General features: G+C 41.4%; 1 protein-coding gene and 1 long non-coding RNA gene across 5 annotated transcripts; both read left to right on the top strand.

Moving 5' to 3' along the window:
* The first annotated feature begins 85 nt into the window (after positions 1 to 85).
* On the top strand, positions 86 to 27,203 carry LOC118426319. 4 transcript variants are annotated; one of them, XM_035835626.1, is made up of 7 exons: positions 86 to 228; positions 1,875 to 1,949; positions 2,291 to 2,404; positions 25,518 to 25,660; positions 25,875 to 26,018; positions 26,151 to 26,316; positions 26,729 to 27,203. In XM_035835626.1, the coding sequence occupies exons 3-6, from the start codon at positions 2,400 to 2,402 to the stop codon at positions 26,312 to 26,314; spliced, it is 456 nt and encodes a 151-aa protein (XP_035691519.1). In that variant the 5' UTR covers positions 86 to 228; positions 1,875 to 1,949; positions 2,291 to 2,399; the 3' UTR covers positions 26,315 to 26,316; positions 26,729 to 27,203. The 4 variants fall into 4 exon arrangements, with proteins under 4 accessions (XP_035691519.1, XP_035691518.1, XP_035691522.1 ...); XM_035835625.1 differs by having other exon boundaries at positions 2,287 to 2,404; XM_035835629.1 differs by lacking the exons at positions 25,518 to 25,660; positions 25,875 to 26,018; positions 26,151 to 26,316; positions 26,729 to 27,203 and adding exons at positions 19,378 to 19,481; positions 20,153 to 20,224; positions 20,590 to 20,755; positions 21,168 to 21,841 and having other exon boundaries at positions 100 to 228; positions 2,287 to 2,404.
* Positions 11,080 to 13,171, top strand: LOC118426320. The gene is made up of 3 exons (XR_004832379.1): positions 11,080 to 11,393; positions 11,770 to 11,894; positions 13,050 to 13,171. It is a non-coding gene; the product is annotated as an uncharacterized LOC118426320 (long non-coding RNA).
* Positions 27,204 to 27,833: the final 630 nt, after the last annotated feature.

Here is a 27,833-nt window from a genome sequence, read left to right as displayed (position 1 = left end):
AAAGTTTTAAAAGAATATTCTACTGTTCCATCCTTACCGAATTGAAAAATATTACAGTCCAGAAGCTCTGCCTCTTTTTCGTGAACCAATGAGAAGCCTGGATTGAGATGTGTCACATTCTTTCAATTTTTTTGGCGCCATTCGTGGTCAACTTCTTGACTGACAAACAACCTGCAGCTGCCGGCAGACGCCCCGGTAGGTGCAAGGCGTGGAGCGGCGGATTTTTAGGTAAGCTTATCTCATTTTCTAGCGGTAGAATACCACTGTCCATCCACATATTACCTTGTACAATCTTCACAGAGAGATTGTCATGTCTAAATATCACTTCTGAGAATCCTTTCGTAAGATTTCGTTGAAAATTCTCTATAATATACGTAATTTAGTTACAGCGTGCATAATTTTTGCGTAGGTTTGTATGTGTCTGGAATTTTACATTTTCCTGTCAGTAATTTCGTCACAGTCTCTAAACGGTTGCGTTTTCGTAATGAATATGGAGCAGATGATCACCAAGATGCGTGCAATTGTAGCTTGAATACTGTTTTCTTTTTAATTTTCTGTCAACAATGTTCTTGGACAAAAAAGCCCGGGTCCGTACGATTGCCCGCGTCGCTATGTTGAGTGAAATAGTAGGTCGTAACTCTGTATATTCCCACAAAATGTACTCAGAATTATCGAATTAAATGCTTCCTCGCCTGGTAGTAGCACCTTGAGCTTTTTTGTAACGAAGTAAAAGAGAAAAATGGTGTTTTAATTGTCTCGCCAGGTGTGCCTGTCAATCACTTGTCCTCTGTTTCGTCATAATTTGTCCAAGAAGTGACGTTTTCTCAGAAGTTTACCTCAGAATCGCCGTGACAAGTGCTCCGGAATCTAGTAGTGTCACTCTTTGTTTAATATTTTCTCGTAAAATTTGAGAAAACATTTTATTTCACTGTGTCCCGCTCTCTCTACGCGATAATGTCTGCACCTGGTGTCCAGCTGCGACTTGTATATATTTCCCGCCAAAAGTGCATCACTGAAATGTTTAGTCATAACTTGTCAAAAAGATTGAATTTTCTCTGGAATTTGCCTCGGAATCATCGCAATACGTATTTAGGAATCTAGTATTGTCACTTTTTAAATTTTTTTCCGTTTTAAACTTGAGAAAACTGCGTTTTACTCGTGTCCATCCCTCGCTCCGCGATAATGAATGCACCATCCCCGACCGCGTATTCCCCGCCAAAGGGACTGGAACGCAACATCATGCAAAAGTTGGCGGAATTTTTCAAGGATTATTTCCAGTTGTCATGCAGAAGAGTCAATTTTATGGTTATTTTTACTCGACATGTAGATGTAGAAGTAATCGTTTTAAAAAGCACTAACGGACTTCGTGTCCGTACCGTAGCGATGAGCCTCGTGTTTCCGGTCAAATCTGTAGCTTCCACCGCCAGACTTACGCACCCTCCTCGGTAGGTACGTGGGTGGACACATATTACGGCCCATCTTCTTCTCACTTCAAAATGTTTCATGACCTTTTATCGCCATTTTGTATCAAGACACCGTCTACGATACGGGTCTCTCTAGTCTGTCATTCTACATTTCCATTGCGTCACGCTAGTAGAGAACGTCGTACGGATAGACCTTGTATTTTCGCTTTCCACCGTCTGGCCCAAACTGCTTTCTCGGTGGGAGGGGTAGTGGTGGTAGTCAATTCATTAAACGGCTCATCTTTGGCTTATATGTAGATGTTTTACCACTTATTTGGTTTATATCAATAACGATGACCCAGTTAATTTTTGTAATGAGTTATTTTAAAGACTTGTAATATTTATTCATTGAACTTTATCTCACCTGGTTTTAAAATCATGACACCTGTTGTTGTTTTTTCACACTTTCAGCTCAAAAGCGCCGACTGGCTGAACTTCAGCAAACTGCAGAACAGACGGATAGAAAACGGGCACATTCTTCATCAGGTAAGCTATCTATATTACAGATTTTACACACATTTTCATAACAGAAATTAAGATGTGAAGCATGATATATTAACTTCTTTAAGTTTCTCTTTATGCAACCATTTTATTTTACATTGATAAGTTTTTGATTGATAACATCTGTATATTTTCACGTGGTTTGCATGCTTTTCATGTGCCACTATTACATCTGTTTCTCTTATTCATGTTTGACAGCACATTTTGATATCTAAACACAAGAATTGAAGACATCCTTAATCATGTCCTTTTACAATATACTGTACATCTCTCTCATCTGATAGCCTCTCACCTTGCTCTCATAACATACTCTCCTTTGCAGACAGGTGTGCCCCCTGATGCTGGCAGAAGATGGTACCGTAACTGCAATGCTACTGATGGTACTACAATCTGGCTGAATGTGAACTGGAAGGTTGGAAGCATGTCAAGCACCTGATGAAGTAAGTTAATGTGGATGAAAGTTGTGTGAGAAAGTGTTGCTGCATAGTTATAAACTTATGTGAGTGGGCCCTGCTTTTTTGCTACGTCAACGATGTCAGATTGTGAAAAAAATTGCGCGTATCAGGATCTTGCATTTTATTTGAAGCGTACGCGCATTTTGGATCGGGACATTTCTGATGCACCAGGCATTTTCACATTTTCATCTGCAACACGTCATTTCTTCAGATTTTCGCGGAATTTGAAACGTGTAATTTTCGTTTCACTGCTTGCGTTTCATTTGGAACAAGTGTGACTACAGTTTGATCGGGACATTTTCGAGGCACCGGGAATTTTCACATTTTGATCTGCAACACGTCATTTCTTCAGATTTTGCGGAATTTGAAACGCAAAATATTCAAGCTTGCGTCTTATTTGGAGAAAACGTACATTTGTCTTGCACCTGATTTCTTGGGCACCAGGAGCTTTCACATTTTGATCTCCAATCGTGTTCGGATTTTTCCGCGCCATCATTTGGAAACGGCCTCGTGAGAATCAGCTCATGGACCAGGATGATTGGCACTTGGGTGAGTTATGTCTTCTTATTTACACTTTTTATCAGCTCAAAGGCAATACATTTAGTTAAAACTAGTAACACTTAACACTTTTTTCTTTCTTTATTTTGCAAGCATGCTACATTTTCATAGTTTAAAACTTTATATTCGTATTTTTGAGTTTCATTTTCGTATGGAGTCTCAGAACAGTTTGGATCGCGCCAGTTTCAAAGCACCAAGCACATTGTGATCTGCAACACGTCTTTTCTTGAGATTATCGCGGAATTTCGGAATTTGAAACACAATTTTCGAGCTTGCGTCTCAATTTGAGCAAGCGTACGTTTAGATCCATTTTCAAGGCACCTGACATATCCACATTTTGATCTGCAACGTGTCTTCTCTTGAGATTTTCGCGAATTTGAAACACACAATTTTCGAGCTTGCTGGTATCATTTGTAGCAAGCGTACGTTTGTAATGCGCCATTTTCGAGGCACCAGGCATTTTGATCTGCAACACGCCTTTCTTGAGATTTTCGGAGAAACACAATTTTAAAGATTCGCTGCATCTCATTTGGAGCAAGTGTAAATTTGGATTGTACCATTTTTAAGGCACCGGGTATTTTCACACTTTGATCTGCAACGTGTCTTAAGATTTTCGCGAATTTGAAACACAATTTTCGAGTTTGCGTCTCATTTGGAGCAAGTATACATCCGGATCTCACCATTTCTAGGGCACCGGGAGTTTTCACATTTTGATCTGCAACACGTCTATTCTTCAGATTTTCGCGCAATTTGAACCGACAATTGTCGAGCTTGTGTCTTATTTGGAATAAGCGTACATTTCGATTGAGCCATTTCCAAGGCACGGGGCATTTTCAGATTTTGATCTGCAACGCGGCTTTTCTTGAGATTTTCGCGGAATTCGAAAAGCACAATTTTCGAGCTTACGTCTCATTTGGAACAAGCGTACATTTGATTGTGCCATTTTGGAGGCACCGGACATTTTCAAATGTTTATCTGCCATTCCATCTTTTCAGGAGATTTTCGCAGAATTTGAAACGCGCAATTTTAGAGCTTGTGTCTCATTTGCAGCTTCGCGTACATTTGGATTGAGCCATTTTCAAGGCACGGGGCATTTTCACATTTTCATCTGCAATGCGTCTTTTCTTCAGATTTTCGCGGAATTTGAAACGTGGACTTTCGAGCTTACGTCTCATTTATAGCAAGCGTACATTCGGATATCGCTATTTTCGAGGCACTGGACATTTTCACATTTTCATCTGCCATTCCATCTTTAATGGAGATTTTCGCCAGTCTCATGCATGTCCCGGGCAACCCATCTCAACTCGTAAGTCAGCTGTTTGCATTTTTCCGCGCCATCATTTTCGGAACCTGCATTTTGTGACTTGGCTCCTGAATCTGGATGTCTTGTAGGTGAGTTATGTCTTATTTACACTTTTGATAAACAACAATAATAACAAGTTTATTGCAAATTCTTGCCCGTGGGCTAATTGCAGTTAACATAAAAGATTCAGACAGTGTAAGATACAAAATCACAAGTGTCTACTCTAGTCTAAAACTAGTAAAAGCTAACTCTAGATCCTGGGTTATGATATGGCATCTTGTATAGAATATTAAAGAAAGAAGCTAGGAAAGATTTCTGTACAATCTAGGACAACCTTGTGCTTCTGATGGCAAAGAATCGTCGTTCTCTTTGCCAGCATCTTATATTTGCATAATTGCTATATTTGCATAATTTGAAACTACAAGTATTTTCGAGCTTGCTTTTCGTATGGAGTCAGCGCAGTTTGGGATCGCATTTTCGAGGCACCTGAATAATTTTCACATTTTGATCTGCAACGCGTCTTTTCTTGAGATTTTCGCGGAATTTGAAACACATATTTTCGAACTTGCGTCTAATGTGGAGTAGCTATAGCGCCATTTTTGCTGCACCAGGGATTTTCACCTTTTGATCTACAGACCATCATTTCTCTCAAGACTCCACTTGTTTGGATTTTTCCGCGCTGTCATTTTGAAACGGATTGTTGAAAATCAGCTCAAGGACCAGGATGATTGAGAGTTGGGTGAGTTATGTTCTGTTATTTATTCACTAGTGCAAATATCATGACGTTATGTTGTAATGGAAAATCAGAAACAATAAATCGGAAAATATAACCTTTTTAAATCACTTCACCCGTCTTTAGATTCTAGACAAAGGGAAATGGGTCCCCAGGAAAAGGGCGTTACATCGCATGTTTTTCTTAAGTTTGGTTGCTAGAATAAGCCACAGGTCTAGGACACAGATCAGCGCTGGAAGACGATTAGACGTTTGTATCCTGGCGCCTGAGGGACCATGAAGCAAGTCCGATGGGCTGGGCACAGGACAAGAATTGCAGGCAGCAGGTTGGTGAATGGACGTCACTCAAATCCAGTTGTAGGGATTGGATTTATATATTCCAAAAAGTCGTTACTCAAGCAACTGGATATGGTTTTCCAGTAACTGAGTTGCTTGAGTAACTGAGTTGCTTGAGTAACTGAGTTGCTTGAGTAACTGAGTTGCTTGAGTAACTGAGTTGCTTGAGTAACTACTTTTTGGCGTATCTTACTACCTGGATGTCTAACCTACGTCGACGAATTTAGATATTGTTTACCTGGATGTCTAACTTTCATAAACATTGTTTATGAACATTTGCCACAGGAAACGTACTCCTAAGTGATGACTGGGGATGGACACTGACCACTGTATCGTACAAAGAAGATTCGGAAGGTACAGTGAAAATTACAATTACTCTTCGATCTGCGTGCTTGTAAAAATATATAATCTAGCTTCAATGTAGAGGTTGGATAGCATTTTAACATGTGGCATTTTGAGTTGAGTTAGTGACAGGGAAGGCAAGAAAAAGCCTTAGATAGCTGCTGTTTTGAACTATAACAATTTCATGTTAACAATAATATGCTTAACCATACTATACTTGCTGTCATATCATTGGATGGCATTTCAGCACCGTGGTATTCTGAGCTAGTGATATAGGTAGGTAGGAAGGGAGGGATCAAATGTTTTGTAGGTACATTATGAAATATTCTCTGTATTTGTAGCCATATTAGTATGGTAAATCATATTCTGATATGCGCCATGTGCCTAACATAAACAATGAACAAGTAGACGAATGCTGAATTGACCTGTTTGATCCTAAAGTTATATCTTTTTCTTTCTTCTAATGATGTCAATATTGAAAGTTCACAGACGTTTGGGTTTGAACTTTCTGATGAAATCGCTGTGGGAGTGCAGTTTCACTTTCAAGCCAGATGTCTCCTGAAGGAAGCAAGCTTTAAGAAGACGACTGACCAGGTGAGGCTTTCGTTTATTCCGCCAGCCCATAGAGAGTAAGGGTGGGGGCGTTTGAAGGAGTCTTATCAGTTGTAAACAACTTAGTTGTTTAAGTGGGGAATATTTGGACAAGTGCCTTGTGAGAATTACTTGTATGCTATTTTAACATGTTAGATAATGTGGGTACAGGGATAGAGTTTCTGAAATGTTAGACATGTAACTAGAAAGGTCTGAAGACCCAGTAATTTTTATGATTGTTATACTTGTAATGTAAGAGATTGTACTGAGTCTACCAAAATATGTTCGGCAATCTTGAAAGTGAAAAAAGAATTTCTCTGTGCTATTTCTTGCACCTGTTCATGCCTTGGCTTGGTCCCTGATGCTCACATGCACTTGGCTTTAGACTTAGAAAAGGTGAGTTAAACGTAGGGACCGTCAGGGACTTAGTTAGTAGTCGAAGTGCGTGCTGACACAGGGAGCAAAATCCTGGCCTGCAAAATGTGTTTTTGATGTCTCTGGCTAATAGTATGTATAGTATCATAATGCAATTTGTAGAGCCGCTCAAATTTAATCATTTGCATAGTTAATAACAAATTTCAACAAGCATATCGTGAATGTGTGTTTATCAACACTATTTGCATAATCACACAAGGCACATAAAAACTTAGCTAGTCTTCGATCTTCAAGAGGAGCCCCGCCGATATTTCTATTGTTGCCATCGATGTTGAAGAGGACAAGCAATGCCCAGCAGTAGATGCCAACGGTGAGCCATGAGTGTATGCCGTACTAACATGTGCTTTCTCTCCCTTACAACAGCGGGGGGCCTCAAAGCACTCACATAGAGTTAAGGCCAACCCCCACCTCTAATCTATGTCTTCCTCTCTCCGGGCATTGCCCTTTTATGTTTTTTCTGCCCCATACCGGGAAGGGAAGTCTTGAAACTGGAGCTGCATGGTTGGGTGATGGTAGGTTTTATTCTGCTCCACCCCACTCCAGTTTCAAGACGACGGAAAAGCGGGTCCCCCAGGAAAGGGCGTTATATTGCATGTTCTTCTTTAGTTTGGTTGCTAGAATAAGCCACAGGTCGAGGACACTGGGCACAGATCAGCGCTGGAAGACGATTAGACGTTTGTATCCTGGCGCCTGAGGGACCATGAAGCAAGGCCGATGAGCTGAGCACAGGACAAGAATTGCAGAGGTTGGTGAACTAAGCAGTCTTGCCTAAATCACTGTGCACTTTTCTATAACATCGTTAACGTTGTCTGCCTTGTTTTCCCTGCAGGGTCTACTGGAAAAACCACGGGGCACCACGAATGAAGTCAGAAGAACTTCAAAGAAGAAGTCAAAATCTTTGAGAGAAGAAAAAACAATCGTTTGACTCTTTCACATGTAGTGTAAAATATTCCATTCTGATTGGTACTCAGTTTCGGCGACATTAACGCTCATCCTAACATGTCCATCAACAGCCTCTACGTGTTGCGTTGAATTCTCCTGGTACTTGGCTCAATTCTCTTAATACAAATCCAAGTCGTTTATAGTAGATAAAGAATCTGGGTCAGATTCAAATTTTCCATTGTTTAACAGAATTTTTTGGGCAATTTTCAAATTAGTAGATACTGTAACAAAAATTGATTTTTTTTTCAAACCAAGAGATTTGCTTATTTATCTTAATCTTTCCTCTGTCTGAAACGGGATGGGTTTGATCAAACTCATCTCTTCTTCGACAGAGGCTCTGAGACAGAAAATTTTCTGTCAGGAAATTGTGACCTTTCAAAGTTACGGACAAAATGTTTGTTTTCAAACCAAGTGACATCAAGACTTGCAGGTCAGTTGGTTCAGTTGGTTACGTGGAGGAAGGTTGGTGGTTCTAGACAGGATGACGTCCCATATTCCCTCAGCAATGGAGGTACACCTTGACGTGGTGCTGGGGCTTTTGCTAAGATACCTCCCCCAAAATTAACTGAGGATAGCACCGCGTATCTTGTTTGTTTTGCATACCTGGTAAACCGCCTTAAGGCTAATAAAATCACACCATGCTACCTACATTCTACAGTACAGTTACATTCATACATATACATCAACTGTTGGCCACAATCTCATTAAATGTTTACAAAGGGCTGACTTGCCTGTATAGCCAGGATCACAAGGTCAGATACCAATCCGTAACACTTGAATGATCAAATATCATGGCTGACACTCTAAAATCTGTAAAATCCCTGAAAACTTTGCGGTGTATTATTATATCTATATTAAACACTGTGTATTGTTAAACACAGAATAGAGAGGTAGTTATCAAAGTAAGGTATTTGTCTTCAAAGCACAATCAGTATGAAGTTGCAATTGCCGCCGTGCTGAGCAATAATATTTTTAAACTATTGACCTATCCAGTGATCATGAAGAATAGTAGTCAAACACGGATTTGCCTACAACTTGAGATAAAATCAATGTATTTCTATATTGTTGTCCACACTTACCTGCACTACAGTATCGTTAGGGATGGCGGCGATTGCTTCCGAAACTCTGGCATACAAGGCGTCCATTTATGACGTGTGTAAAACGTTGACTGTCAATGATGCAGATGGTTTCTGAGATGTGCAACAGAAAAGCATATATGGTAGTGTGACAAATCAAATATGATTGAGAGTTAGGCTCGAAACCTAGAGGTGCCGAGTTCAATACCCGCCGTGATAAAAATGCCACCTTTACCTTCTGTCTGTTGTAACATTTGGTCTTAGTGGTAGGACTTGGGCATTTATCTATACGTCAGTACGACGCGTCTATGCTATGCACTCTCACAAGAAGCCAAGGACCAGGGTTCAGTGTACAGTTTGATGTGATCTTTATTACTACGACCGATTGTATACTACAGTTTAGGCATTGTGAACGGATGTGATGATATGATACTACAACTTATACAAGTGATACACGATACGATACCTGGACAGAGTTGTGGTGGATGATACTAACTAACCCGGTTAACTAAACTACGACGGCGGAAGATGCGCTTGTCCTTGTCTCTCAAAGTCTGATTCTTCTCGCCTATCAAGCTGGTACCGCGCCTTATATTACGTCAATTGGAGGCGGAGCTTAAGCGAGCGCGACGGGGCGTGGCCAAGCTGACGTCAGGGCGCGGCCATGGCCACGTGCTCTCACCACGTGACCACTGGACCGCCCAACGTAATATCAGACTTGCTACACTGTACTTTGTATATGGCGCCGACCTTGTGCCCTTGGTAAAGACGCTTAAAACTACTTTCCTCACTTCACTCAGGTGTAAATGAGTACCAAGCTTCGGTTAGGGTCGTCCCTCGGATAGTCCATTGAATGAGGCACAGACTGAGTGTTTGGGGAGACTCACAACTCAAACATATTACTAGTAATTTGTATTACAGACCCGGTGTACTCCGCCTTAAGGTGGTTTACCGGGTTTGCAATACAATCCTACTACCAGGGGTCACACATTTTTTTCACCTGTCTGACCTACGTGGTCATGATTATGTTTCTTAGATTTGACCATGGCGCAACAAAGCCACATGACAAACGTACCGCATGTAGCTCGATCTGACAGGTGGAATAAAATCAGAGAACTTACCATAGATAAAGTCCGTTGTTGTTACAAGTACAGTGCTTACTGTAGGCAGTCGTACACTTTGACCCACAAAGCTGGTAGACCAGTTTTCTTGGGGGGAGGGGCGTTTACAAAGAACACACAGAAACACAGGTTTACCAACAAACTTAATTCGCTAAGCTCACTAAATGATTCTAAAGGGCCAGGAACATTTTTGTGTCCTGTTATCTGTCGACCAGACATGATTTGATCACAGCAGCGCAATAAAAGATCATAAAAGAAGGCAAGACCATTAATGACCCACTTGAATGCGAGAACTTCCAAGAGTTTACTCAGGCCATAGTACTTAATACCCGTCGTCTTGCATTGTGTTGTAGCGAGTCACGGCTAACAAGCTTGGTCGCCATGTGTACAACATACAGAGGGACAACTGGTACCTCTCTTTTTGTATTGGGAGAAGGCAGCTGCAGTTACCCATATAAGCTGCTAGGGGGAGTCGACAAATCTGTATGTATAATCATTAACTTCTTCTCAAGACAACAGGATATATCCCTCCAGTACGTCATGATCTTAGTATTTGACGAACGTGAGACATAAGAAAAATTGTGCTGTTGCAATGACACAGAAAGTCGATAAGATGTCATTTGTTTTCCCGAAGCTCTCCCAACCTTTGAGTTATTTTTTTCTAATATCTATGAGCCATCGTAGACTACCTTCGTATTTTATCAGGAGTATGTATATATGTAATAGATTAAAAATACTAGTGAATGTATCATGTGAGCACTACAATGTATTCTAGGTCAACTCCGATATGCACAGAAGCAACACAAGACAAAACAACGACATAGAACAAAATCAAATCGACGACAGTTCCACTGTATTCAAAAGTAAAGCTGATTTTGCACTTAGCCCAACATTTACATATACAGTGGAAGCCGCTTAATTGCACACCAATTTGCCCGCGAATTCCGTGCAATTATCCGGCGTGTGCGATAATGCGAAGTTACCCAGTTGGACCGCACCGCCACGGGATTTGGGGGTTCCGTGCAATTGACCGAAGTGTGCGTTTATCCGACGTGCAATTAACTGGCTCCCACTGTACATGTACATTCTACCTTATTTGTTCGCGTTTCCTTGTTTAGTATTCCTTGTTTAATTCTTTGTTTGTTATTCATTGTTCTCGAATTTTCTCCAGCCCTTTCGGTCAAGTTAGACTTTCCGTGGAGAAATGCAAATATTTTGATACAGTAATACAAATATTAATTCCACGCATGGATTGATAAACGTATGGATACTGTGGATTCGACCTCGCACAGACTACTAATCTCTACTGGGTGGACAAAGGCATGACGTTATGTGATTAGTAGCCTGCTTCGCACAGACTACTGATCGCATGACGTAATTCCTTTGTCCTCCTAAATCGTCTGTCAGTCCCATTATCCATAAATTAGGGTACAGCTACGGAGACAGACAACTACAGTCACTTGCTGATCGACGTTTGCGGCAAAAGGACATTCCTATCGGTGCGGATAAAAAGCACACGTCCACAAATTTACGAAGAGGTAAGTCTGCAACCTTCTCCCTCTGTCTTTTGTACTGTATCAGTGTTTGTCATCTGATGTTGGACTCTACTAAAAAATTCCGACCCAGCATAGACGTAGATTTTGTTCTGACGATGAGCTGCCGTTGTAAATTTTTAAGGGGCAATATTGAGTTGTGATGCCTTTCTTTCCTCTAAACATGCCTAATTCAAAAGTTTTGTATTTGTCATCGGGTAAGCTCTGGTTAGCTGAAATGGACTTCGCAAGCAGATACAGAAGCCGTCCTCGTTCAGTGTCTTTTTCATTTTGCATCCTCTTGACAATAGTCAGGTATTCGTAAATAATGCTCCTTCTTTTTATATATAACCTTTCTCTTCCCCCACCATTCCGTTCCCAGAATGAAAGTTATTTTGCTGATAGCTGTCATGTTGACATCAGCCATCGTGGTAGACAGTTACGTTCTGGGTACATCCAGGAATCGCAGGAGAAGAAACACCAGAAGGAGGGCCCTCCTCAAGAAAGGTAAAACAGCCTCGTTCACAACGTTCACAACATAGCAGGCTCAATATGTAACCTTAGAACAATATAGAAAGTAGAATCCTCTACCCGTTTCTCAACATAGTAGGTAAGATCAACACTATAGAATTGCATAACGATATTCTTATCATTGCACCTTAGAAACGCGTTTAAAAACTGCGATTTTTGTTTTGTTTCAAATGACCAGTCACTTTGGATAGCATAACGAGACAGAGAGTTGGTGCGCGTCGATTAGGGTCGTCAGAAAAATATAGATCTTGAGACTGACAGTAAGTACTGTATGATCGGACCCCCTAGCCCCCCTCCCCCTTTGGAAGTGCAGGGGTTAGTGTTGCTCGAAACTTTGGATGAGAATGACTTAAGAAGGTGTTGACGGATCGTCATAATTTTTAGTGTAGTCATACCTTAGCTCGTTGTTGTACGACGGATGACTTTCCTTGACGACAGTGATGATAACATAAATTCCCACTGCACTCCCACACACATGTTACATAAATTCCCACTGCAAGTAGGACGTGATTATTGACAGTAATTATTTTGAAGCAAACGTACTAGTATTCACATTGCGTACATCAACTCTAGAACATATGCAAAGAGAGTTTACCTGACAACTATCCACAGGAGAGAATCTCCTTGAGATTCTCCGGGATGCTGCTGATATGAAGGAACTGTTGGTTGAGGCGGAGAGCCATGCTGCCCTGGGTCTAATGGAGGAGTTTCAAGACTTGGATGGAAGCAATGGTAAAATAGATGGTACATAAAAGTCTATCTAAGAATCATAAAATGTTATTTTTTTCTCCATAATATATCATCTTCTTCTTCTGTTGCCTCTTTTCTATACCAATGACCTGGACCAGACGGCTAGCTGTCACTAAATTTTGTAAATGGACGTGTAATAGCCACCATATGGCGTTCAATTGCATGATGCAGCAAGTGGCAGGCCAGAGTTAGAGGGGCTGGTCACGGTTTACTTGACTATGACCATGTTTGAGGAAAAGTAAAGCCAGAACTAGTTAGGCTACACAAGTTAAAGGTAAACATTATGCATTTGGTCAGAAGTGATACCTTTTCAGTAAGTATTTCTAATTCCTATAAAAGTACCTCTTGTGCCTATTGTTGACCTAATCTGAACTACCACAGGCGACACCTTCGAGAAGAAAGTGGCTACCCTGGAAGAGGCTGCTGCTGGTTTGAAGGAGGATGTGAAGGAAGTGGAGGAAGAAGCCGCCTTGGGACTGGTGGAGGAAGAACTGAAAGACTTGGAGGGAGAAGTAATGACCGTAAGAATAACTCTTTAAAAGCGATGTAACGCGAGTCCACCTTTATCAGCGCGGGAAGCTATATCCGTTGCTTTTAAAAAGTGCCAGTGGGTATTTAGGGATATCACTTCGACATTGCCATAATGTACAAGAAAAGAACAACACGTTCTACTCTTGCCTTACAAAGAGTGCATAAAGGTAAAAGATCCACATTACGAAACAGAAATATACATTGCAAGACGATTTTGAAATGAAGAGATAAACTATTTGCCTTATCAACTTAAAATATTTTATTCCACAGATCCAATGACCTTGACGGTCTGAAGATATTCAAGAGGAAGGCCTGTACATGTAGCCTGGGTACCATCCGGGTAGTAGTTCGCCCCTATGTTCACTTCCCAGGCAGAACAACAGAGAAGCGACTGTATATATTGTAGTTTTAGAAATTCACAATTAAGATAGAATAGGGGTTGATTCTGATACCCTAAGACCTACAACAGCCTGAGATCTCTAACCCACCATCAGTAATTTCGGGCCATGGGCACCTATGGACAGATATCCAGGGTTTCAAGATGTTTATGAGGACTCGACTTTTAAAGTTATTTAACATGCATTGGCATAATACCGGTAGTAAGACTTATACCGGTAGATTAAAAATACTGGAACTTAAAGAGATCTACACATGCAACAATAGTTATTTCTGAGCTGTGCACACTTCAGACATCTAGGTGTCCAATACACCATTTACAAAGCATCGATAACAATGCATTCGAAGACAACAAGGCCAAAAGTTTTCAGTATCTTTTTCGGGGTAGGCAGCTCGTCGTGGGACGAACACACTGTTACATTCATTGCCAAATTTATAGATCATAATTACACATGCTCACGGCACAAGACGAACATGATTCAACAACAATCTTGAATTTCTGTTGGTGACCTACAACTCATGTAAAAGTGTGAAGAACCGTTGCATAATAGCCCGGATCTACGACTGAATGGGCAAAATTGAACGTACGCAGCCATTTTCCCGCCATTTTTATATCTACGCTAGCAGTGAAGTGTTACGTCATAGCGGTTGTGACGGACAGAAGTTAAATGAAAATTCTTGACAGTATACGTCCGTTTTCTCATGACATTTTGTATGCTCATGCAGGTTTATGTTTTATGCATTTACTGACACTAAAGGAAGGAACATCAGAGGATGTATAAATGTACATAGCGGCAGTTAATTGTGCCGTGTTTCTTCCTACCGGTATTTTTTACCCCCTCCCAACCACGCGCCCGTTCGCCGTGTAATTCCGCGGCGTGTTACAATTACAATATTACGCTTTTAGCAGGACAAGAGTGGCAGAAAAGTTACACAGAAGAAGTGGCAAGGGTAACCTATAACAGCAACATGTAACTGGAGAAAATGATGCGTTGACAATTTTTCAATTCAGTATGGCTAGAGAAATCGTCGTAAACGTACCGGTATTATGATAATAGATGTATCTAACGAAGAGAAAAGGCACCTCCTGCAAAACGCAGAACCCAACGATGCACCAATAGCGACGTTTTTTAGATATCATGCCAAGACGTGCAACTGTTTTGCCTCCCCCACATCACATTGTATGTGATGAATTCTAATGAAGAAAAAATAAAGAAACAGCTATAGAGAGGTCACACATGTGTTGTCTGACATGACTTGTTAGCATTAATTGTGGTGCCATGAACACACTCAGATTTGTCCTTGGAGCAACAAAAACACACAAAAAACGCAGAGTGTATAGTCCATATTGATATGTGAATATATTCAACTCACAGCACTCGTCAAGGATAATTCCGTCGTTACACGTGCAGTGCCTACTTAGTAGCTACGTAGGCAGTCGTAAACGTTGCCCACGAAACTGGTAGACCAGGTTATTTTTTAAGGTGGGCGTTTCAAACTACCTTATGTCTTACACAGTCAACTCACTCTGACTGATGCGTACACAAACACACATTTACACAAATACGTGTTACTTTACTTCACTAAATGTTTCCTGCACATTTCCTGTACACGAGGGAGACCTTCTAAATCATCATGCAGGAACTGCCCTGTCATCTGTCTCACAGATATGTTTCAATCATAGCAGCAAATCATAAAAATAAAAGACTGAAAAAAGGAAACCATACTAAATGAATCGTTTCAATGAGACCTCTTGCAAGTGTTTGACGGAAGTATACAAACGCCGGAGCACTGAAGAGTTTCTGAGGACCAATATGTGATTATTCCAGGCGTAGACTGTAAACCATGGTACAACTGGTATACCCGTCTTCAATTATGGCTTGGTATAGCGAGTGACGGCGAACAAGTGTGGTCGCCATGTTTGTAACATGTTGGACTACCTCCCTTTTTCAGTTTTTGTATGGGGAGAAGGCAGCTGCAGTTCCGCCAGAGCGCTGCTAGGGGCAGAGCCAGACCTATATGTATATCATTAACTTGTTCTCAAGACAGATACCTGTTGTATTTACGGGGCCTAGCTATGTGGAGCTATAAGAAGCACGTCTTGACTCTGAGTGGTGTCGATGCCAGAGTAATTTTTATTCAAACCAGATGTTAGTATAGTGGCCGGGTTATTGGTTACATCATGGGGATCGTGCAATACATATGTGGATTGAGTATAGTATACTGACAACATAACAATACCTATCTCCCCCCCCCCCCCCCCGAAAAATCACAGCATGTGAGACATCAGTAACCGGAAGCTCTACTGCAGTACCACGGAAACCAGGTAGCGAGCCCATAATCGAAGTTTTCCTTTGTTTTGCCGAAGTTTAAGCGCATTCCAAATATCATGCCAGTCCATTAGAAAGCTTCGTGAGTTAGATGTTTCTGAGTAAATCTCAGAACCTCTTTTTAATATTCATGAGCCATCGTACGTGCATGCCTCGATCTCCGCCTTTAAAACGTCATCAAAAATCTCGCTCGACCACCTCTCTATTCTAGTTGTTTTCAGTGACAACATCAAAGACGTCAGCGGCACCTAAACTTGTTTCAACACCTGAGATAGTCGTCTGAGAACAAAATCGTCAAAAACAGACGGAGTCTTCGCACAGATTCATACGTCTGAAGGTGATCGTGACTGTTTTAAGGTAAGGTTCATTTGAAGGTTCATCCGGCAATAGATAAGGGCAGGCGTTAAACACCTTTTAGCTATGTCGACGCACACTCTGATTCTCTGCTCCAAGTCTTTCAGTTCCATTTTAAACACTAGCAAACATCAGATGATAAAATCACATCTGGGTATCGGCACATTCATTGTAGGTATACGTAGTCGTGCGATTTTGATGTCGCGGACTGACGTATCCAACCGCCGACAAGAATCCAAGACAGCCTGCTTGACACAAGACAATGGAAATTTGAACGACTATCACTACAATGCCTTTGCTGATAAGCAAGTCTTGATTGGATATTGATATTTGTTATGTTTAATCCATGCCCCGCTCAGGGCCCATATCTCTTTGTCAGGGGCCGCACCTGACTAACTCTTCAGTCTGTTAAATGAGCTGATGTTGCCTTGGGACATGCACAGAGCAATCTCGTATTTAACTGACGTAAGGTCAAATAGAGAGAGAGAGAGTTTTGTTACAGTGCCATAGAACCTCGATAGGGATCCGAAAAGATTGCCTTATTTTGTTTTGCAGACGTTCACCCACTTACTAAGCAAGTATCTTGCAAGACCAGAAAAAAAAACGTTTTGAGGGGTCTCGCCGGGTAAATCTCAAAATGTTTTCTATATTAATGAGGCATCGTCAAATAACCCCGCCCTCGAAACGTCATCAAAAATCTCGCTCGACCACTTCATTATTCTGTTAAATGACAGTATCAAGAACGTCAGCATACATTTGAGCTTGAGACAACACCCGAGACGATAGTCTACATAAAACCTTCTTAACGTCTCCGCACAGATTCGTACGTCTGAAGTTTACAAGAACTGTTTCAAGGTAAGGATCACCTCAAGATGTTCATCAGTCAATAGTATACAGTCAAGCGGTCAAGAAAACAGCTTTTAGCTATGTCGACACGGATAGAAAAGTTCGCTACAGTTCCACTGTAAATATTTCAGTTCCATTTTCAATACTAGTAAGGATCAGGTATGATCGCTCAGTAGGTTATGGCTCGGTCATGTTAGTGTAGGTAGTCGTGTGATTTTGCTCACGGTCGAAGGCTGTGACGGATCAAACCACCGTACAAGGATCCGACCACCGACAAGGCAGCCTGTTCGGCCACAAGACGGCCGAATTTCGCAAGACTATCACAAGAATTCGGCCCTCAGTTTCCGATGAATCGACGTCCATACGACGGATGTGATTAGATTCTATCCAATATGCAAGTCTTGATTGGATATGTAATATTTGGTATGGTGAATCCTTCAACCCGGTTCTGGGTCCATTTGTGTTTGTAAAGCGCCGCACCCTTAACCGATCCCATGTTGTTAAACAATCTGGCTCTACTAGCTCTTTAGTCTGTTTAATGGGCTGATGTTGCCTTAGGATATGTACAGAACACTACGCAGAATTTACGTGAGAGAGAGAGGGAGGGAGAGAGAGATGGAGAGAGAGGGAGAGAGACAGAGACAGAGAGAGAGACAGACAGACAGAGAGAGAGACAGAGACAGATACTTGGAGCACCCAGAATCGATGTCCTTGGTGGGCGTTTACATTTAAGAGTCACGGAGATGAACGTTTTCGGCAAACTTACAGATTCACTTAGTCATTCACTTGCCTCACAAGGGGCAAGATTTGGCGCTTCTCCAACTCTGACTCCGTGTGAATTGTTTTCTACTCCGGTCAAAACTGAGCTACGGCGTGCTTCAGCCAACTACGACGTTGTTTGACAAGGCGCGACGTAATTTGGAGAACTCACGCGTAGTTCACCCAACGAGCTTCAATACGACTTGTCTTTCGGCCTGAGGTACGGTCTGACTCAACTACTTCGTAAGTAACCATAGCCTGACTAAAAACGCTCTCCTTGCCCGACAGTTTCCGCCCCCCTCATTAAACCCAGCCAGTGACAGATTTTGTAAACACATCTAGTGCAAAATGTAACAACCCAAACTACGTATTTTCAGCCATACTGCGACAAAGTTGGACTACAATGTCTTAACCCCCACCAACTTGTACATCACCTCGACACCGTAACGTTATTGTATTCTCCCCCAATACGCTAAACTGAGAACAAGATAAACATTCGATCGTATCGCCATTATGAAAACCAGAAGAATTCCCTGAGGCTAAGGCTTGGTCGTTACATATTTTCTACAATAATAGCTACGCATATGTGTGCGTGGTAACTTGCGCATGCATGCTATGAAGCTTTTCAAACCCTGCTCACTGCGACAGAAGACAACCTTCATTTCTTCAACTAGAACGTACACAGTAAATATATTCCCACTTGTGAGAAAAAGTTGGTGACAAAGTTAGGGATCTTTAAGCTTGCAGGGCTGACATGCCCGTGTCACACCCTGTCTGAAGATGTTGTCTAACCGGTTAACCTGTCACTACACTTGACTTGACTTGAGGTAGAAGCTCAACCTCTGACGTGGGAAACGTATATGCTCATTGTGCAAATAACTAGAATAACGAAATGTAGATGGGCCGTATTCCATGAAATGACTCTTAAACTATTTTCCTCCAGAGGAGAGTACTATTTTCTAAAAGACCACGTCTTTACGTACAAACAAACGACTAAATTTGTAACAATTGATCACAGATGAGCAAACTCCGCACGGGGACCCATGTTGGCGGGCCGCTAGAATATTGATTCAATCGAGTTAAAAAGGGATAACTGTGTAGTTAGATAGAAACGGCGAGTACGTTGTATCCTGTGTTCATGGAACTCGCAGTTAGCACATCGAACAACCAGCCCGTTTGTAAATAATAACAACAACAAAAAAAACTTCTTTCCATGTACGGGCCCACCACGTGCAACACACAGCCGTGTGGAGATCGAGCAGCTTATCATCCAACATGGCCGCTCGAACGCGACTGTGACGTCACATGAAAACGATCTATTGGAACAGTTGGGGTACACCTGAAAAGAAGCTGGAAAGCGAGCACAGAAGAGAGTGGACATCTGTGGTCGCCCGAATCGGCACCATGCAGCCGAACTGTGCAGTGAAAAAGAAGAAGAAAAATTTATCCCTTTTCAATAACCTATTTCCCCCTCCCCACCTTTCCGTCCACAGTATGAAAGTTACTTTGCTGATAGCTGTCATGTTGGCATCGACCATCATGGTAGAGTCGTACGGAGTCAACTGGGGGAGAAGGAGAAGGAAATTAAACAAGAAAGGTGAAGCATTCTCGTACATTTTCAATCAATTTTTACCAGTAAAGGCCCATCACATAACATTAGGACAAGTATATCTTCCTACTATTGTAGTAAGTACATAGTAAGTTAGATCAACACTATAGAATTGCACACCAACAATCCGGGTGTGTTTGTTACGACGCCAAATCCACGTACATATCTAGGTACCGTGATCTTTCAAACCAATGAACAGTACTAGTGTGTTGCTGTTTTGAAGTTGAACAGGAGGGTCTAGGTTTCGATAATATGGAAAGCTTAGAGGACATTTTGCACAGTTTACAAGCTCCCGAAATATGAAATAATGATGCAAATACGTCGATGTAGGTTAGACATCCAGGTAATAGGATACATCAAAAAGTAGTTACTCAAGCAACTGGTTTTCCAAAACCATATCCAGTTGCTTGAGTAACTACTTTTTGGTATAATGATGCAAATATGCTAAATAAAAGTGTACTTGAAGGTTTTATTCTTCAGAATATTTTCAATTTCGGGGACCGGTATCATAGCGTTTTCTATGAGTCTCAATAACATGATTCTCCATTGCAAGAATGGCAAAATTATTGACAGCAGTTATTTTGAAGTAAACGTGAACATACTTTACACTTCGACTGGTGAACCCATGCAAAGTAAGTTTACTTTACATCTATCCACAGCGGAGGGTCAGGCTAACCTGGATATGCTGAAGGAATTTCTAGAGATGGATGGAAGCAATGGTGACCTCAATGGTATATAACACTCTTATTTTATTTAAGAATCATGCAGATCGACGGTTTTTTAAGTGTTTAGCTTCGCGGAAGGGAACGGATTGCTTTTGTCCCATTTCCTCTCCTACATGCTGTTGTCGCTGCTTTTTCAAACAAATAGGGTCAAACTGTCAAAGACATGGACCAGAAGGCTGCCACTATTATTATTTACTGAATGTGTACTTACCACACCCTATGCTGTTGGATTGCGTAATCTATTTATATATACAGGCCATACCATTTAAATGTAAAATGTATTTGCTTATAAATATTACCTTTCAAGTTTCCTTCTCATTCTTGCGTTATTCTTACGTCTCATTGTGTTTTTTTTTTCTAATCTGTGACAGGCGCCACCTTCGAGAAGAAAGTGGCTGCGCTGGAGGAGGCTGATGCTGAGTTGGAGGAGGATGTGAAGGAAGTGGAGGAAGATGCCGCCTTGGGCCTGGTGGAGGAAGAACTGGAGGAGCTGGAGGAGGAACTGGAGGAAGTCAATAACGGTCTCAAGGAGTGACGGTAAGAATGACCATTTAAAAAGCCTGTACTGTTTTTATTATACATTTAAGTTGACAATCGAAATCTACATCCCACATACGACGCACGGAGCATCACGCAAAACTCTAATGTACACGAAAGGCTTATTCCCTAACAAAGAATGCATGGCCATTGGACCACGGATTATTGGACTATTACCTGTATGTGCATGGACTTTGTCTAGCATAAGACTCGTCTGTTGACAGCAAGAGTGCACTTCCGACATGCCAAAAAATTCAACTGCATGATTATTGTCATCACAGGGAAGAAAAATGCATACCGATCAAAACATCCACATTATAAGAAATGGAAAATTTCATTTACATTGCAAGACTACTTGGCAATGAGGAGATTAATTATTTGCCTTATCTAATTGAAATCTCTTATTCCTCAGAGATCCAGTGATCTTGACGGCGTACGATTCAACAAGAGACAGACCTGTAAACGCAGGACTCAAGTTAGGAGCTTTAGTCTATTGGTAGTACAGCAAACTGCCTATAGTATACCTAGTGAGCAATTAAATGCTTAGCTGACCCAATTAAAAGAATTAACAACTTTTGTCAAGGGTGATGATGATAAACGGTGTGGCAAGGAAAGCTGGTGGCATCACTGTGAGAACTTAAAGATGTTTGTCATGAAATAAGAAAGTTTATTTTGCAAGTTATTGCAAGAGGGCTAATTGCAACATGGGACATACAGAATATGTAGCAAACATACATTATCAATATTTATAGATAAAAGACTTTGGTATAGGTGACAATGGTGACAAGTGGAGACAAGTAACTATTCTTGCAATGGTATGGACTGCCGAGAGCTACGTTCTAAGCACTTGGGGCTTGACTTCTAAGTAAATTACATCTCTACAGCCCTCCTACTGGACAGGCCCTAGAAGCTTAATGATCAACACCTCTACTTCAGGGGAGACGATAATCCTGTTGAGACAGACACAGACAAAGAGATAGAGACGGAGACCGAGAGACAGACAGAGAGAGAAAGAAAGAGAGAGAGAGAAACAGACAGACAGACAGACAGACAGAGACAGACACAGACACAGACACAGACACAGACAGACAGACAGAGACAGACAGACAGACATAGACAGAGAGAGACAGACAGACAGAGAGAGAAACAGACAGAGAGAGACAGACAGACAGACAGAGAAACAAAGAGACAGAGAGAGACACAGACACAGTTCCTATATTACACTTCGCCTTTTGGAAATCAGTATCTTGGTTTACTGGTGAACTCCCACAAATTATGAATATTTGACTATAGAGAGTTTTCATAATACAGGATAGCCTTACAATAATTTTTGGCTGATATTTCTATGAAGACGTCGACTGTGAAATGGCATGTAACAAGCTTCAGTAAGGCTTACTGTAGCTAGCATCATTATAGTAAGTGCCATTCCTAACAAGCTTTCTCCTTTATTGTTTGAATAGAAAGCTGTATTAGATTTGCAAAGTTATTGCATTATATCACATTTATTCTTGAAAATGAGATTTTAGTCGCTGTCTGTTATATACAGTAAGAATGTCATGTATACTCTTTTGGTGGCAACAATAAAAGGTTTCTAAAACTGATATTTCTTCGTCTTTGCTCTTATTTCAGTTCCGCTCCCTCCCACTTTTTTCTATTTCTTGCGCAGAATCCATATTGTGACCGGTAAGCCTTTGTCATAATGGGCCATTGAAAATGTGAGTCAACCATTATTTTAATACCAAATCTCGAGTGCACCCTGCATGTTCGTCGAGTACGCTATCTGTACCCTATCTGTGCTCTTGTTATACGTTACTAATACGTACAATGAACTCCTCGATCGCAGAACGAATACTGCCTCAAGTATATTAATTCGTGTAAATCAAGTATTAATTTGATGTCGGCATCGTGCGCTTTATCTCCGCTGTACATACGCTATGTTTACGCCTCTCAGCTCGTACCGCGAGATCAGCGTATCATCGCGTATGAAGCGCGAACAAATAGCGTACCCGCACCGACGTGAGACCGATGCAATAAAATAGGAAATGCACGGCACATTAGCAGAGCAGAGATTTTCCTCCACAGTTTTTAAATGTTAGACGCGCCCCCTGACCTTGAAAATCGTGTCCTAACAAGCTGGTTTGACGTTTGGCAAAAATATGGTTCTGCATGAATGGCTGTTTGAAGTGTTAGATTGACGTCTATCGCCAAGAACCATAAATTCAACACCCCTCCCCGGCGCTACAGGTGAGCTGTGCAGAGAAAGGGGCGTGTTCAGTAATCTTTGGCGCTCTGCCAGTGTCACTGCAAGTCACTGATTCAAGCTCACCCTTACAGCTTTTGTCTCCGTCGCACATATGATTAGGCAGCCACCATTACATGTTCTGCAGTGGCTTGACCTCTTCGACTTCACGCGCTTCACACATCAGCAAACACGAATGCTTAGTTCATTGATTTTGCTTTTTTTATGGGAATCAGATGTCTAACTTGAATATAAGTTTACCGTCCCTGACATTCGGCAATGTCACAATATGTTGAAAAGCAAACGTTAAGGTAAATGTAAAGGCAAAGATAAAGGTAAAGGTAGTAGCCTTTTGTAGCCGTAGGGACAGTATGTTGTTATCTACAGTGTCTAGTTCACTGTATTGGAAGGCAAAACCCATACCTTTCCTTCCATCGCCTTTTACCTCCACAACCGAAGCCAGGTACCCATTTTTTACACCTGAGTGGGGTGAGGAAAGTCGTCTTAAGTGTCTTTCCCAAGGGCGCAAGATCCGTAGCATGACATGATTCAAATCCAGGACCTTAGGGTTTAATATGGGAGTCATACCATACGAGGCGGAATTATATGCGATTTGAGTTTAAGTGATTTACGTCAAGGGGGATGACAAGCACCCCAACAAAAAAATTAGGAACAATGGATACAATAATTCCGATTTCTTGGGCATTACGCCAGATCGCTGAATACCTGTTCTGCACTAACAACAATACAGAGATTACTCATACCTTTCTGACGCGATTTGCCATGAATATTTCTTAGATTTGAACATAACGCAACAAAAACACATGACAAACGTACTACAAGTAGCTCAATTTGACAGGCGAACTAAAAACAAAGTGATTACCACTCATAAAGTCCGTTGTTACAAGTACAACGCTTATGTAGCATTCGTACACTTTGACCTACAAAGCTGATAAACAAGTTTTCTTGGAGTGGGGGCGTTTCCACCGGCCCCAGCAATTTAGAAAATTATCTGTTAGTGGGTCAATGGCCCAACTATACACATATTACTTGTTTTCATTCTCAAAATACCGGCAAATGATGCCAAATCCTGATCATGGCACTAGAATATGAAATATAAAAGAAAACGGAAGTTCTTTTGTTGTGCCGTGAAACGAGATAGGGAGCCCACAATGTCCTTGGAAGCTGTCCTTTGACGGACGCTGAAAAACATATCAACTACAGAATCAATTTATTATGCAAATCCATTGAAAGCTTCATGAGTTAACTAGGCACGCCTAAGAAGTCATTTTCTTCTTTCTTCAAGAGCCATCACAAAATGCCTGCACCTTTGAAACGTCATCAAAAATGTCACTCGGTCAGTTCTTTATCCTGTTAAATCAGTCCCAAGAACACCAACAAGCACTGAAGCTAGCTTGTGACAACACCAAAGGCTGTCGTCTGAAAAACAACTCTTCAAAAAGAATCGGAGTCTCCGCACAGATTCATACCGTCTGAAGGTGATCTTGACTGTTTTAAGGTAAGAATGCCTTGACGATTCATTCGTCATAAGATACAGGCAGGCAGCAAGGTAAACAACTTTAAGGGCAAGCTATGCTGACGTCGTGGAATCGTACACTGATATTCTGATCTGACCCAACGACAAACTGAACTGACCATGGCGCGAAATTCTATCGTCTCCCGAGACAGAAGGATGCCAACCAACTGTGATCGAAGTCTTTTAGTTCCATTTTTTGATATTTAGTAGTAGACAGCAGATAGGATCACAGACGGTTACAGCACGGCCACATTCGTGGTAGGCAGCCGTGCGCTGTGGCGGAACTAACCGACAAGGATCTAAGACATGTCGACAACCTGTTTGACAAGAAAATGGCCGAATTTTGCACGACTATCACAAGGATACCCATATGAATTGGTACAACGATCTCTTGTGAATGTGAAACAATGTCTATCCCATATGCAAGTGTTGATGCAATGTCTAATATTTGGTTTATGAATCCATGCCACCATTCAGGGACCATATCTTTTTTTTTGAGGACCGCACACTTCACCGAGCACAGATTGCAAGAACATCTCGCTTGACTAGCTCTTTAGCTCGGCTAAGTGAGCAGATATTGCCTTGGGACATACTTAGCAGCGCCACAATATCTTGTCAGGTGAATGTTTGTCCTGGACAGGCCTGTGCTGTCCTTTTTCAATCAATCACCCACATTTGTTTGCATGTTAACAGACGTCCTCCTGAGCAATTTTCCCCAATTGCTGACGTCACATATCCACGAGATCCCGTGTCACTAAGATTACGTGTCTGTACCCCTTGCAAGTTCAGGTTCTGAACTGTTTAGTCATTAGTATTGATCCTGAAAAAGTTGACAGTGGTCGGTGAAAATTTGATCCGTGTATTGCTTTGTTTTGGCAGAAAGTTTAGTATTGTACTGTGACATCGTCTTTACTATACTCTTTCGTCTATTTGTAAGCACCATTTTTAATATCCTATGTGCCCCCTCCCCACCTCTCTGTTCACAGTATGAAAGCTGCTTTGCTGATAGCTGTCATGTTGGCATCAGCCATCATGGTAGACTCCTTGATGGGGAAGAATGGGTTTCTCAGGAGAAAGGTCCGCTTCAGGAGAAGGGAGCCCCTCTACAAGCAGCCCGTCTACAAGAAAGGTGAAACAGTCTTATCATTTCATCAACATTTCCACCGTTAAAGGAGTAGTCCTAAACTTCAAAAGGTGGTACTATTTTTCGTTTGATACAAATGTATTACTTTTATGAAGTGTAAAATGTGTACCACTTTACATTTTACGAAAATCATTAGTCCCACGTGTATCGAAAACCATTCAAAAATATACTTTACTAACTTCTGTACATCTGTCCATAGCACAATCCCTCCAGGAGGTGAAAGAGGCCATCCGTGACGCCGCCGGTAAGCTACAGGAAGCGGTGGATGAGGCGGAGAGCCATGTTGCCCTGGATCTGATGGAGGAGGTCCAGGACTTGGATGGAAGCAATGGCGATCTCAATGGTGTGTAAAACTCTATCTTAAGATTCATATTGTTTATTGTTTTATCAACCCCTTTAGCTGTCGCAGTTACAGGCATCTCTTACTTATTTACATCGTCTATGTCTTTGTTTTCCTTTTTCTGATTTACCGCAGGCGTCACTTTCGAGAAGAAAGTGGCTGCACTTGAGGAGGCTGATGCCAATTTGGAGGAGGCTGTGAAGGAAGCGGAGGAAGATGCCGCCTTGGGCCTGGTGGAGGAAGAACTGGAGGAGCTGGAAGAGGAACTAGAGGAAGTCAATAACGGCCTCAAGGAGTGACGGTACGAATGACTATTTTGAAATCACGAACTGTTTTTTTATAATACGTTGACAACATTGTGGCCCATCAGTTAAAGAAGAACCACCTTAAACTGTAACGTACAGGGGACGAACAAGTCCATTTATGATCAATTACAACTTCTCATAAGGAAATACAGTAGAAGCCAGTTAATTGCACACCGGGTTACCGCACAGTTCTGTTAACTGCACGAGATCCCAAAATCCCAAGCAGGTGCGGTCCAGCCGGATAGCTTTGCATTATTGCACCGAAATACGCTGGCGAATAGGCTGTGCAATTAAACAACTTCTAGTGCAGAACATTTGTATATACATAGACAGGCGACTTGGCAAAACAGGAATGAGCGTCTTGCCTTATCTAATGGAAATGATTACCGAAATTCTTTTATTCCTCAGAACCCCAGTGGCCATGACGGGCAAATTCTACAAGAAGAAGACACGAACAAGCAGGATCTAATGCTTTGATAGTACAGCAGAACTGTATACCTTAGAAGGTTATGTCGACAGCAGGATACAATTCTTAGTTTTAGTTTGACTGTGCAGTCCTACTTCTAGTCACTAATCAAAAGATAGAGAAACTTTAATCATAGCAAGGGGTTGGCTAAAGTAGCGAGTGGTATCATTGTGCCTAAAGAATACTAAGTTCCTATTGTACTTCGCCTTGTGGAGATCAGTCTCCTGGTTTAGAGGAATAGAAAATTACTAAATATGATAATCATGTGCTGGTACAGGCCGAAACGTACACATTGATTATGCATATCCTTGCAGTCATAGACTTTACAATATACATTTTATTCATTGTTTTGTCACTGTTGACATACATTAGTACCATGTACAACTGTCGAGCAATAAAGTTCATTCTTTCATATCATAGGGTTTTGTCGTCAGTATTGTTTAAAAAACTGTATTTATTGTATGGTAGATTTATAACTACTGTTTGAAGATGGGTGAACTGTAAATTCATGACGCACAAAAACATTTCATGTCCATAGGCAACATTTGGGTACATGTACTCTGGTCTTTATTCTATTTATTTAGGCCTCAAAATCTGTCAAGCTGCCAAAAAGTTGTAAAGAGCCTTACATGTCCTAGCCCATGTCGCCCCAAGGTGTTTGATATCCCAGCATGCTTTGTACACATTAGTCAAGCCCTCCCGCCTACCTAACCGGTTCTTCAGACGTGTCAGACAAACTTCTTTGCTGGCTAGGCCATGTTGATTTTTTTTTCATTTTTGTTCTTTCATATCCCATTTCTTTAAAAAACTCATATATACGATTAAGGTGATAAAAACATTTCAAAATTGTAACAATACTATACAATGTAAATTGCATCTCTGTTATTTGCTTTGTCTGACCTTTGTCTCTTCCCTCATGACCTCAATGAAAAGCGGCTTGCAGGCCGACTTGAGCTTTCATGAATAAACAAAGGTTCAAACAAAACAAACAAACAAACCATTTGGCTCGCTCGGATCCTGAGGCATCGCCAAAAGTAATCTAAATCA

The sequence above is a fragment of the Branchiostoma floridae genome, chromosome 11 (genome assembly GCF_000003815.2).
Source record: "Branchiostoma floridae strain S238N-H82 chromosome 11, Bfl_VNyyK, whole genome shotgun sequence".
In the NCBI taxonomy this organism is placed as follows: domain Eukaryota; kingdom Metazoa; phylum Chordata; class Leptocardii; order Amphioxiformes; family Branchiostomatidae; genus Branchiostoma; species Branchiostoma floridae.
Note: the sequence above shows the minus strand (reverse complement) of the source record. Positions and strands in the feature narration are given on the sequence as shown.